Raw genomic sequence first — 12,609 nt, forward strand, 5'->3', positions numbered from 1 at the left:
TTTAGCTTTCAGGGAATCAGTTCTCAACTTTATAATTTGTAAACCTTTTTTTTTTTTTTTTTAACTCCTGCACCATGGAATTTTAAAAAGGTTTTTAGAAATGCATATAAAAGTATGAAATTGCAGGCCACGCACAGTGGCTCACGCCTGTAATCCCAGCACTTTGAGAGGCTGAGGCGGGTGGATCACTTGAGGTCAGGAGTTCAAGACCAGCCCGGCCAATATGGTGAAACCTCGTCTCTACTAAAAATACAAAAATTAGCCGGGCGTGGTGGCATAAGCTTGTAATCCCAGTTACTCGGGAAGCTGAGGCAGGAGAATCGCTTGAACCCGGGGTGGAGGTTGCAGTGAGTCAGGATTGTGCCACTGCACTCCAGCCTAGGTGACAGAGTGAGACTCCATCTCCAAAAAAAAATTATGAAATTGCCTATTCCAAGAAAGCAATTCAAAATAACCTGTCCTGTTGACAGATCTGTAGTGGCTTCTTTATGAATAGTATTAATATTCATAATTGTGGCCAGGCGCTGTGGCTCACACCTGGAATCCCAGCACTTTGGGAGGCTGAGACAGGCGGACCACTGGAGTTCGAGACCAGCCTGGCCAACATGGCGAAACCCTGTCGCTACTAAAAATATACAACTTAGCCAGGCATGGTGGTGCGTGCCTGTAGTCCCAGCTGCTCGGGAGACTGAGGCAGGAGAATCACCTGAACCTGGGAGGCAGAGGTTGCAGTGAGCCAAGATCCTGTCACTGGACCCCAGCCTGGGCGAGAGTGCGAGACTCTCTCTCAAAAAAAAAAAAATTATAATTGTGGAAATTAATAATATTCATTGTAATTGATTTGTTGAGCTTCTGTTATGTTCAAAGCACTTTAACATTTCATTTAATCCTAACGAAAAACCTATGAGGAAGATATTACCTTCATTTTTCAAATGAGGAAATAGAGAGGTTACCACCTGGTAAACGGTGGAGCCAGGATTTGAATCCTGTTTGCTTGGCGCCAAAGCCTGTACTTGACCCTCTGCACTGTGCTGCCTTTCCAAGCGACCTTTGGAGAGATACATCTCAGTAAACGCAGATAATCAGTGCTAAGAAATGGGAGAAGGTCGGCCGGGCGCGGTGGCTCACGCCTGTAATCCCAGCACTTCGGGAGGCCGAGGCGGGCGGATCATCTGAGGTGAGGAGTTTGAGACCAGCCTGGCCAACATGATGAAACCCCATGTCTACTAAAAATACAAAAATTAGCCAGGCATGGTGGTGCGCGCCTGTAATCCCAGCTACTCAGGAGGCTGAGACAAGTGAATCACGAACCCAGGAGGAGGTTGTAGTGAGCTGAGATAGTGGCCTTGCACTCCAGCCTGGGTGACAGAGCAAGACTCCGTCTCAAAAAAAAAAAGAAAGAAAAGGGAGAAGGTCAAGACTCAATTAAAGCTAGGGTGTGAGGCTGAGGAGTCTTATCAGAAGATGGAAGCATAAGGCATGTTTGGGAAGGAGGGAAGGCTGATTCTGGTCTATAACCTAGCTTCTGTCTCTCAATGGCATATGACCTGTTACCCCTCCAGATGCCCATCCAGGGAGGACTTCCCCCTGATTGAGACAGAGGATGAGGCTTACCTGCGGCGAATTAAGAGTAAGTCCACCCACAAGGAGCTCCTTAGTAATTTATAATACATTCACACAATGGAATATTATGCAACCGTTAAAAAGATGAGATGGCTCTATGAGGGCTGGTGTGGATCCACAACCGAAACATATTAAGTGAAAAAAGCAAGGTTTAAAACAATGTAAAGTGTATACTACCATGTGTGTAAAAATAATATGGAAGACCAAGGTTGGGTGAGTAACTTACTTTTTCACTGTAAGGCCTTATATTAGTTAGGGTATGATTGAACTGCTATACAAAAAGACCACAAAAATCTTCTTCCTTAAAAAAGGAAGTAGATTGGCCGGGCGCTGTGGCTCATGCCTGTAATTCCAGCACTTTGGGTGGCTGAGGTGGGTGGATCACGAAGTCAGGAGATCGAGACCATCCTGGCTAACATGGTGAAACCCCATCTCTACTAAAAAATACAAAAAAAAAAATTAGCTGGGGGTGGTGGTGGGTGCCTGTAGTCCCAGCTACTTGGGAGGGTGAGGTAGGAGAATGGCATGAACCTAGGAGGTGGAGCTTGCAGTGAGCTGAGATCACGCCACTGCACTCCAGCCTGGGCGACAGAGCGAGACTCCATCTCAAAAAAAAAAAAAAAAAAAAAAAAAGAAGTAGATTGGCTGGATGCAGTGGCTCACGCCTTTAATCCCAGCAGGATTTGGGAGACAGGAGGATCTCTTGAGGTCAGGAGTTCGAGACCAGTCTGGGCAACAAAACATACAAAAATTAAAAAAAAAAAAAATTACCTAGGCATGATGGTACACACCTGTAGTCCTGGCTACTCGGGAGGCTGAGGTGGGAGGATTGTTTGAGCCCAGGAGTTCAAGGCTGTAATGCACTGTAATTGCACCACTGCATTCCAGTCTGGGTAACAAAAAAACAAACAAACAAACAAAAACCCCAAAAAGGTAGAATATTATTGCTGTCAACATAACAGTTCAAAGTGGGAAGTGCAGAGTAGTGGTGCAGCGCTGCCATCTTTAACATGAAGTTTTCATCTCTATGTCATGTCTGAAGTGGCTACTCCAGCTCCCACTGTCACACCTGTATCACACCTAGCAAAGAGGAGTAAAGGAACAGAGTTTATACCCTTTTTTCTTTTTCTTTCTTTCTTTTTTTTTTTTGAGACAGTGTCTCGCTCTGTCGCCCAGGGTGGAGTGCAGTGGCATGGCGTGATCTCAACTCACTGCAACCTCCATCTCCCAGGTTCAAGCGATTCTCCTGCCTCAGCCTCCCGAGCAGCTGGCATTACAGGCACGTGCCACCATGCCTAGCTAATTTTTGTATTTTTAGCAGAGATAGGGTTTCACCATGTTGGCCAGGCTGGTCTCGAACTCCTGGCCTCAAGTGATCCACCCACCATGCCCAGCCTATACCCATTTCTTTTAAGAGCAGATCTGGAAGACGCTCACATCCATTGGCCAGAATGTAGTCATGTAGCAATATAGTCACGTGCAAGTCAGGCTGGAAAACATAGTTGTTAACTGGGCAGCCATGTGTGCCCAGATGAAACTTCTATTCATTTTAAAGGAAGATGGAAAGAATGAACACTGTTGGACAACCTGCAACCCCTGCCACAAATCTTTTTTTTTGAGACAGAGTCTTGCTGTGTCACCTAGGCTGGAGTGCAGTGGTGTGATCTCGGCCTCACTGCAACCTCTGCCTCCTGGGTTCAAGCGATTCTTGTGCCTCAGCCTCCTGAGTAGCTGGGACTACAGGCGCGTGCCACCACACCTGGCTAATTTTTGTATTTTAAGTAGAGACAGGGTTTTGCCGTGTTAGCCAGGCTGGTCTTGAACTCCTGGCCTCAAGTGATCCACCTGCCTTGGCCTCCCAAAGTGCTGGGATTACAGGTGTGAGCCACTACACCTGACCAACAGAAAGCTTTTTCTTTTTTATAAATGCCAAAATAACAAAATTAAGTCTTGCCACACTGCCCCGCCCTACCCCTCTCCCCTAGGGCTGTCCTCTACTGGCGCTCCTGCATACCCCCTACGTCCTCTCATATGCTCACTTGTTCCTTATCTGCAGTGGAGTTGCAGCAGAAGGACCGGGCACTGGTGGAGCTGCTGCGAGAGAAGGTCGGGCTGTTTGCTGAGATGACCCATTTCCAGGCCGAAGAGGATGGTGGCAGTGGGATGGCCCTGCCCACTCTGCCCAGGGGCCTTTTCCGCTCTGAGTCCCTTGAGTCCCCTCGTGGCGAGCGGCTGCTGCAGGATGCCATCCGTGAGGGTGAGGGAGCTCCCAGGGAAGAGTCCAGGCTCAAGCACTCACCGTCACAGAATGTGGACATGTGACTAGACATGGACAAACACAGACAAGTGGGATGCCAACCCCATAAACCATAAACAGCCCTAAGTGCCTCTTCTGGGCCAGTTCCTGGGAAAGGCAGGGGAGGAGGTGTGGTCCTTGCTGCTGCTCCATATCGTCCATGCTGCATGGACTCCTGCTGCCTCGTAGGCATTTACTGCCCTTTACCTCATCAGTGGTTGTGTGAGTGAAACCCCACCGCCAGTGCAGGGGGCATTCCCCTGGATGCCCAAGTGTCCCACATGTGGGGGTGAATGGCATTCCTCTCAGGGTCCTGTGTCATTCCTGTTCTCACCTCTTCCTCTTTCCCCACAGTGGAGGGTCTGAAAGACCTGCTGGTGGGGCCAGGAGTGGAACTGCTCTTGACACCCCGAGAGCCAGCCCTGCCCTTGGAACCAGACAGCGGTGGTAACACGAGTCCTGGGGTCACTGCCAGTGAGTGCCAGGGCAGGGGACCAAGGTAGTAGGTGGGAGGGGCCAAAGTCAGTGGCGTGGTACCAGGGATTAAGTGGTATCAGGGCCCCAGGGAAGTGAGCTCAGCCATCCTTTTCTCCTCAACAGATGGTGAGGCCAGAACCTTCAATGGCTCCGTTGAACTCTGCAGAGCTGACTCAGACTCTAGCCAGAGGGTAGGTCGTCAAGAGGTTCTGGGACTTGGCAAGAGGGTGGGAGAGGGACAGCCAGCCTCTGGATCCTCAACACAAAGCTGTCAGGGGCAGGGACCCAGGATTTGTGTGCCTGTTGACTCCCCATTCTTGCCCATTTCTGCAGGATCGAAATGGAAATCAGCTGAGATCACCGCAAGAGGTGAGATGGGAATTGATGGTATAGGAGACTGAAGGGAGGATGTTCTTAGTCTGAGTAGTTAGAGCCCAGTTTGGAGTGGGGTGGGGAAAGCGTCTACATTCAAGTATGTCTCCAGATCCTACTGTCCCCACACCCACCCTTGTTCAACTTTCGGGCAGTTCTCCCATCCTAAAGCTGGGGCCCTGTTCCCACCCTGTCTGTCCTCAGGAGGCATTACAGCGATTGGTCAATCTCTATGGACTTCTACATGGCCTACAGGTCAGTAGGGCAAGGGCTTGAATGGGGAAGGGGAGGAGCCAGGCTAGAGATGCCTGTTTAGGTGGGGCATGGTCATCCCAACAGGCCTTTCTAAATACCCTCCCAATCCAAGCTCTCCAGGAGTGATGACCTGGGCCTTGGAGGGTGAGGGCGAGGGGTAGAAGAGCACAGGGGTTTTGATAAACCCTTCTGCTTGCATTCTACTCCCAGGCAGCTGTGGCCCAGCAGGACACTTTGATGGAAGCCCGGTTCCCTGAGGGCCCTGAGCGGCGGGAGAAGCTGTGCCGAGCCAACTCTCGGGATGGGGAGGCTGGCAGGGCTGGGGCTGCCCCTGTGGCCCCTGAAAAGCAGGCCACGGAACTGGCATTACTGCAGCGGCAACATGCGCTGCTGCAGGAGGAGCTACGGCGCTGCCGGCGGCTAGGTGAAGAACGGGCAACCGAAGCTGGCAGCCTGGAGGCCCGGCTCCGGGAGAGTGAGCAGGCCCGGGCACTGCTGGAGCGGGAGGCCGAAGAGGCTCGAAGGCAGCTGGCCGCCCTGGGCCAGACCGAGCCACTCCCAGCTGAGGCCCCCTGGGCCCGCAGACCTGTGGATCCTCGGCGGCGCAGCCTCCCCGCAGGCGATGCCCTGTACTTGAGTTTCAACCCCCCACAGGTAAGGTGGCCTGCAGTGGTGAATGGACCTGGGGTGGACATAAGGGTCCATGGAGCCCGAAAGAAATTGGGCCATTGGGAATTTGAGCCCAAATGCAATCAGGCAACCGAGTTGAAGGATATTGAGATACTGGTTGGAGAACTGAAAAGAAATGTAGATGGGTGCAGGGGTGGAGGAAACTAACTTGGGTCGTGGTGCTGAAAGAGGCCAGTTGGTGGTGGATCTCCTGAAGGGGAGTCATGGGTGAACCCCAGGGGGGAGAGCTGCTGCCTTCAGCCAAGGAGAACCTTCAGTCTTCACACTACTCAGTCCCTGACCTGCTGTTCTTCCTGCCCACTGTCCACAGCCCAGCCGAGGCACTGACCGCCTGGATCTACCTGTCACTACTCGCTCTGTCCATCGACACTTTGAGGACCGAGAGAGGCAGGAACTGGGGAGCCCCGAAGAGCGGCTGCAAGACAGCAGTGACCCTGACACCGGCAGCGAGGAGGAAGGTAGCAGCCGTCTGTCTCCGCCCCACAGTCCACGAGGTGAGACCCTGGCGGAGACATGGACCAGAGGTAGAGTGCAGCCTGGGTACAGGCCTTTGGGCTGTGGCTTCCAAATGGGCCCTAACTGACCTGTGAGGCTTTTAGTAACTCTAGGGAGGGACTTCCTGTTTTGTCTGATGATGAATGGGTGGTGGAACTCTAGGAAGCAGGAGGGGCCTCTCCTCCAACTGGTTGGTGATTCCCAACCTTTAGAAGTAAAAATAGATTCTTTTTTAAAAAGGCGTGGTGCCTTATGCCTGTAATCCTAACACTTTGGGAGGCCAAGGCAGGACGATCGCTTGAGCTCAGAATTTTGAGGCCAGCCTGGGCAACATAGTGAGAACCACCTCCTCTACAAAAAAAAAATTCATTTATTTTATTTTTTTATTTTATTTAATTTATTTCATTATTATTATTTTTTGAGATGGAGTCTGGCACTGTTGCCTGGGCTGGAGTGCAGTGGCATGATCTTGGCTCACTGCAAACTCCGCCTTCCAGGTTCAAGCGATTCTCCTGCCTCAGCCTCCCGAGTAGCTAGGATTACAGGCGCCCACCACCATGCCCAGCTAATTTTTGTATTTTTAGTAGAAATGGGGTTTCACTATGTTGGCCAGGTTGGTCTTGAACGCCTGACCTCGCGATCCACCTGTCTCGGCCTCCCAGAGTGTTGGGATTACAGGCATGAGCCACCACGCCCGGCTAAATTTTTTTTTTTTTTGAGATGGAATTCTCACTCTGTTGCCAGGCTGGAGTACAGTGGTGAGATCTCTGCTCACTGCAACCTCCACCTCCCAGGTCCAAGTGATTCTCCTGCCTCAGACTCCCGAGTAGTTGGGACTACAGGCACATGCCTCCACGCCCAGCTAATTTTTGTATTTTTAGAAGAGATAGGGTTTCACCATGTTGCCCAGGCTGGTCTCAATCTCCTGACCTCATGATCTGCCCGCCTTGGCCTCCCAAAGTGCTGGGATTACAGGTGTGAGCCACTGCACCTGGCCTATTTTATTTTATTTTATTTATTAATTTTTTTAAGATGGAGTCTCGCTCTGTCACCCAGGCTGGAGTGCAGTGGCACAATCTCAGCTCACTGCAACCTCCGCCTCCTGGGTTCAAGTGATTCTCCTGCCTCAGCCTCTCGAGTAGCTGGGATTTACAGGCATGCACTACCACACCTGGCTAATTTTTTTTGTATTTTTTAGTAGAGATGGGGTTTCACCATGTTGGCCAGGCTGGTCTCGAACTCCTGGCCTCAGGTGATTCACCCACATTGGCCTCCCAAAGTGCTGGGATTACAGGCGTGAGCCACCGTGCCTGGCCCCCCCAATTTTTTTTAATTAGCCAGGTGTGGTGGAGTGCGCCTGTAGTGCTAGCTACAGAGAGTGAGAGTGAAGTGAGAGGATCACTTGAGCCCAGCAGGTTGAGTTGACAGTGCTCCGTGATTGCTCCAGCCTGGGCAACAGAAAGAGACCCGAGGACCCAGACACAGGATCTCGCTCTAAAATTTTTTATGCTAGAGAGATGGTCTCGTGCTGTTGCCGAGGCTGGACTCAAACTCCTGGGCTTAAGTGATCCTCCCAAGTAGCTGGGGCTACAGGTACATGCCACTGTGCCTGGGAAGATATAGTTTTTTGTTTTGTTTTTTTTGAGACAGTTTTGCTCTGTCACCCAGGCTGGAGTGTAGTGGCACAATCTCGGCTCACTGCAACTTCCACCTCCCAAGTTCAAGCAATTCTTGTTCCTCAGCCTCCCAAGTAGCTGGGATTACAGGCGCATGCCACCACATATAGCTAATTTTTGGCATTTTTAGTAGAGATGGGGTTTCACCATATTGGCCAGGCTGGTCTCCAACTCCTGGCCTTAAGTGATTCTCCCACCTTGGCCTCCCAAAGTGTTGGGATTATAAGCACGAGCCGTGGGTCCAGTTTTTAAAGTAAAAAAAGTTTCAAAGAACTTCAAGTTTTTACAGTTGGTTCATGAAATAAAAAATTACCAAAAGCTTTAACCTTAAAGTATTTTGTATTTTCCTAATCAAATTGTATCTTTGGATACTGTAAAAGTGTATCCGGTACCTAGGTATGGATACCTTGCTTACTTTGTTGCCAAAGGTTTTCCTCTCACCCAAGAATTTACAGAACCCTGTCATCCCTTCACAGCCCCAGAGCCCCCTGAGCCTGCAGATGGGGAGGCATTAGTCTAGGGGTACAGTTCCTCATGGGAGTCTCTGCTCACTCACTGGCTTTGTCCTGTCCCCCTTCAGACTTTACCAGAATGCAGGACATCCCGGAGGAGACGGAGAGCCGCGACGGGGAGGCTGTAGCCTCCGAGAGCTAAGGGGGCCCCTCCCCCCTGCCCCCGTGCCCCACTGAAGAACATTACTGAGGGGGGCTAACCTTGGGGACTCCAATTTGCCAATGATGAGGGAACATTTGAAAGAACTGCAAATTGTCCTTGCCAGCTCTTGGGATCCTTGGATACCTGGGGCCATTTAAGAAGCTGGGGGAATTAGGCCACAATACCCCCTGGGGCATCCGAAAGCTACACCACAGATGCCAGTGGTTCATGCCTTCTTCCCCCAACTTTAGGAAAATTTATTTATTTATTGTTTATTAGTTATGGGGGGAGAGGGGAGATTTAAAGGACCAGGGACGTGGGAACCAAGCCATAGGGATCAGAGGGCCTTGTCCTTGAACACTATTGGGGTATATTCAGGCTCATCCACGCAGCTGCTGGGTTCTTGCCCTAACGGCCCTCCCCTGCAACACTCGTCTTGGAGGAGAGGCTGCAGCCACAGCACCCTACTGCCCTTTAAATAAAGGAGGGCTGTGGGCAGGGCCATGTCCCTTTCTCCTCTCCCCTCAACTTCTTACTGCTGTTCTCCCTTTCTCCATCCTTCATGGAAGCCCTGGGAGATAACCTGGCTTCCTGGAGTTGATGGAATAAAGGTTGGGGTGGCCATAATGGTTTGTTGGGGGTGAGGGAAAAAACCCACAGGGACCAGAATGTTTTGTTGTTGTTTTCTTTTCTTTTTTGTACCAAAGTCAACTGCACGTGTTTTATATTTTTAAGAGATCATAGGCAATTAGAGATCGAAGCCTCCTATCTCCACATCTCTGAAGAAGTTGAGGGGTGGGGGAGACAATGACTTCTGCCTTCATCTGCAGTAACGGGGGGACCTACACTGACCTCTTCCCCAGCCATTTGGAAACAAGTTCTAGGGTGGGTTGGGAAATCTCCAGGAGCCCTGACCTCATCTTCCACCTCAGCAACCATGACCTGAAACCTCAGCGTGAATTTGGGGGATTTTTCAGTGGAACCCCTGCCCCCAAATGTCGACCAGCCCCAGTTTTTTTTTTTCTTGACAATTTTGTTGTTTAAAAAAAAAATTCAGGGAAAATTAAAAACCTGGAACTCCATAAGGTACTGTCTTCCATAATGTCTGCCAATTCTGAGGAGGATGGTAGGAGAGAGCCAGGCAGTGACCTAAGTTCCTCTGAAAGGGGCCTTTTCCTCTCACCGCAAGGACAGCCTCTGCCTCACTGAAGAGAGGGGGCACTAACAAAAGTAACCACTGCAAATCTTTTTTTTTGTTTTTTTTTAAATTCACAAATACAAGGATAAAAACAAAGGGGGCACACAGATTTCAATGTTGGGAATTCCGGTATCAGGAAACGTGCATTCATCGTATTTGTATGCCATGCTCAGCAATCACCTCCACCTATTGCCCCCATCCCCAGTGTCATTCATTGTCAGATCCAGCCCCCACTAGGCCCTTGTTCATCTCCATGATGTCGGGCCCTGGGGTTACCCATCACAGGAGCTGCTCATTTACTGTCCCTCTTTGAGAGGCAGTAAGAGATGAGCTGGTTTCAGTTCTTGGTTTTAGTTGGTTTTACTTCCTGTTCCCGGTTGGTACTTACTTTGGGGCTGTGGGGGAGGGGAGGAGGTGAGAGTCTAGGGTTGTATAAATGCTGGTATGAATTCACATCCCTGTTGGAGTCCGTGGGGTCAGATCAGGAGAAGGGGGCTCAGGCCCTCAGCTAGAAAGAGGAATTGAAGTCACGTGGGGAGCAGGCTGGGGGAGCAGCCAGCACCCTCCCCTTCTGTAACTCTCATCCACCAGCATCAAGCCTTTACAAGGTGCTTTCTCAGCCATTACGGGGATCCTGAGAATGGGGAATTGTTCTCATTTTACGGGCCGGGAAACCTAGGTGCACGAAGCTTGCCAGGCCAGGAAGGGGCCGGCCTTCTTAGTTCCAGTCCACCACTTTTCTCTCTTGGCTACTCTGCCTAAAAATACCAGGGCTGGCTGGGTGCAGTGGCTCACGCCTGTAATCCCAGCACTTTGGGAAGCTGAGTTGGGTGGATCACTTGAGGTCAGGAGTTCGAGACCAGCCTGGCCAACATGGTGAAACCCCATCTCTACTAAAAATACAAAAATTAGCCGGGCGTGATGGCGGGCACCTGTAGTCCCAGCTACCTGGGAGGCTGAGGTGGGAGAATTGCTTGAACCTGGGAGGCACAGGTTGCAGTGAGCCGAGATTGTGCCACTGCACTCCAGCACTCCAACCTAGGTGACAGAGCAAGACCCTGCCTGGAGAAAAAAAAACAAAAACACCAGGGCTTCACATTTCACACACAGGGACACAGGGCTCAGCAGCTGTCTGCCAGGTCAGCTGGAAGTAGCTCAGACCCAGAGCTGTGAGGGTGGCGCCTTTAGGTGGGGAAGGAAGGTAGGTGGGGGTGGGGGGAGGATATTAGACAGCATGCAGAGACCACCAAGAAAGGGGAATGCAGGCTCTCCCAGAATGCCCACAGATCCAATGAGAGATGCTGGTCAGCAGAGAACATGGAAACCTGGAGACAGCCCACAGTGGGTGTGAAGTCCCCTGCTGCTTTCTTCCAAGCAGTGCTGTCCCTTCTGCCACCCTGTACCAACCCCCTACACACACACACACACACACACACAATCTTCAGCCCCAGAACATGGGGCACAAGCATTTGTCTGATGTGGCTACTCCTGAGAACTAGGCCTCTTCCTCACATCTTTGACACACACACACACACACACACACACACTCTTCAGCCCCAGAACATGGGGCACAAGCATTTGTCTGATGTGGCTACTTCTGAGAACTAGGCCTCTTCCTCACATCTTTGACCATTGTGTCCCCTGTCCCCTCCCTAACCCACTTTTGGGAACCCACAGCCTTAACCTCTGTCCCTCCTGCTGAAGTTTCAAAGCCATTTGGCTTGGTGTTCCAGGGAGCCAGGGCCCAGGTTCTCACCAAAACATTGCTTTCCCTCTGTTCCAAGGGGAGCTCCAGGCCACCTGCTCTGCCCAGCCCTCCCTTCTCCATCCTCCACTGCACCCTCCTCCTTCCACTCCCCCACAAGAGTAGGTCTTTGTGCATGCATTCATCTCTAACTTGGACCTGTGTACACTTTGTCAATATTTACCTCTGGGGCCCATAAAGCAGAGATGCCCCCAGAGGAGCCAATATCCGGAGCCCAGCAAAGCCGTCAGAGGGAGCTGCTGGGGTGGGAAGATGGGTGCTTAGGTGGGGAGGGATTTTCCATTGCCTGCATGGGCTAGGAATAGACCTGGAGTTTTGGAACTAGTTTAAACATCATCAAAAAGAGGAAATTAAACAAGAGGCTAATTAAGTTCCTTTCACATTGCTTAATCTGTTGTGAATTGGGTGCCTCTTTGGAGCCTTCTCTGCCCGGCAATTAAAGGAACTGGGACAGGGGGCACCTGGAGGCACTGTCTGTGGCCTCCCCCTTCACAGGGCGCTCTGCACTTAATAAGGTGGCACTGCTCCCAGCTGCTGCCCCAGGAGCCTGAGCAGCCTGTGTCCTCGTAGGTTACAAGTCATGCCAGAGAGCCTGGGGCAGGGGGGCGGGGGGCAGTGGAAGTGGGAGCTCTACCTCATCTTCCCTCTGCCTCCCTCCTTTCTAGGGGCTGCCTCCCAGAAAATCCTTCTGATGGCTAACCTTTATCATTGATGCATCTCAATACAGGAACCAAAGAGGAGCCCCTGTCCTGGAGAACACACCTTCAAGAGGGGCTTAGGGGCCAACCTCTGAGTTCTTTATGTGAGACTTTCATTATACCCCACTTCAGAGCATATACAACCATTCCAGTTGAGATATGGTTCCCCATCCCCATCTCCCAGCTGCATGCTTATTTCCTCCCATCTCTCTGTCTCCATTTTACACAGGGTGTAAGAATAATAGCTCGACTGGGTGCAGGTGGCTCACGCCTGTAATCCCAGCACTTTGGGAGGCCAAGGTGGGTGGATCACTAGAGGTCAGGAGTTCGAGACCAGCCTGGCCAATATAGTGAAACCCTGTCTCTATTAAAAAATACAAAAAATTGGCCAGGCGTGGTAGCGGGAGCCT

General features: G+C 51.0%; 1 protein-coding gene across 28 annotated transcripts in view; it reads left to right on the forward strand.

Moving 5' to 3' along the window:
- Nucleotides 1-9,620, forward strand: part of ARHGEF2 (Rho/Rac guanine nucleotide exchange factor 2) — a 53,058-nt gene extending 43,438 nt beyond the window's left edge. For 16 of the 28 annotated variants that reach the window (XM_054458157.2, XM_054458162.2, XM_063654610.1 and 13 more), the window contains 9 exons: nucleotides 1,563-1,630; nucleotides 3,680-3,880; nucleotides 4,274-4,393; nucleotides 4,520-4,587; nucleotides 4,730-4,765; nucleotides 4,973-5,023; nucleotides 5,234-5,677; nucleotides 6,024-6,237; nucleotides 8,465-9,620. In XM_054458157.2, the coding sequence (XP_054314132.1) occupies nucleotides 1,563-1,630; nucleotides 3,680-3,880; nucleotides 4,274-4,393; nucleotides 4,520-4,587; nucleotides 4,730-4,765; nucleotides 4,973-5,023; nucleotides 5,234-5,677; nucleotides 6,024-6,237; nucleotides 8,465-8,538 (1,276 nt within the window). In that variant the 3' untranslated portion in view covers nucleotides 8,539-9,620. The remainder of the gene's footprint in view (nucleotides 1-1,562; nucleotides 1,631-3,679; nucleotides 3,881-4,273; nucleotides 4,394-4,519; nucleotides 4,588-4,729; nucleotides 4,766-4,972; nucleotides 5,024-5,233; nucleotides 5,678-6,023; nucleotides 6,238-8,464) is intronic. The other 12 variants (XM_054458172.2, XM_054458182.2, XM_063654363.1 and 9 more) reach the window with 1 other exon arrangement.
- The last annotated feature ends 2,989 nt before the right edge of the window (nucleotides 9,621-12,609 follow it).

Source organism: Pongo pygmaeus, chromosome 1 (genome assembly GCF_028885625.2).
Source record: "Pongo pygmaeus isolate AG05252 chromosome 1, NHGRI_mPonPyg2-v2.0_pri, whole genome shotgun sequence".
NCBI classification, from domain to species: domain Eukaryota; kingdom Metazoa; phylum Chordata; class Mammalia; order Primates; family Hominidae; genus Pongo; species Pongo pygmaeus.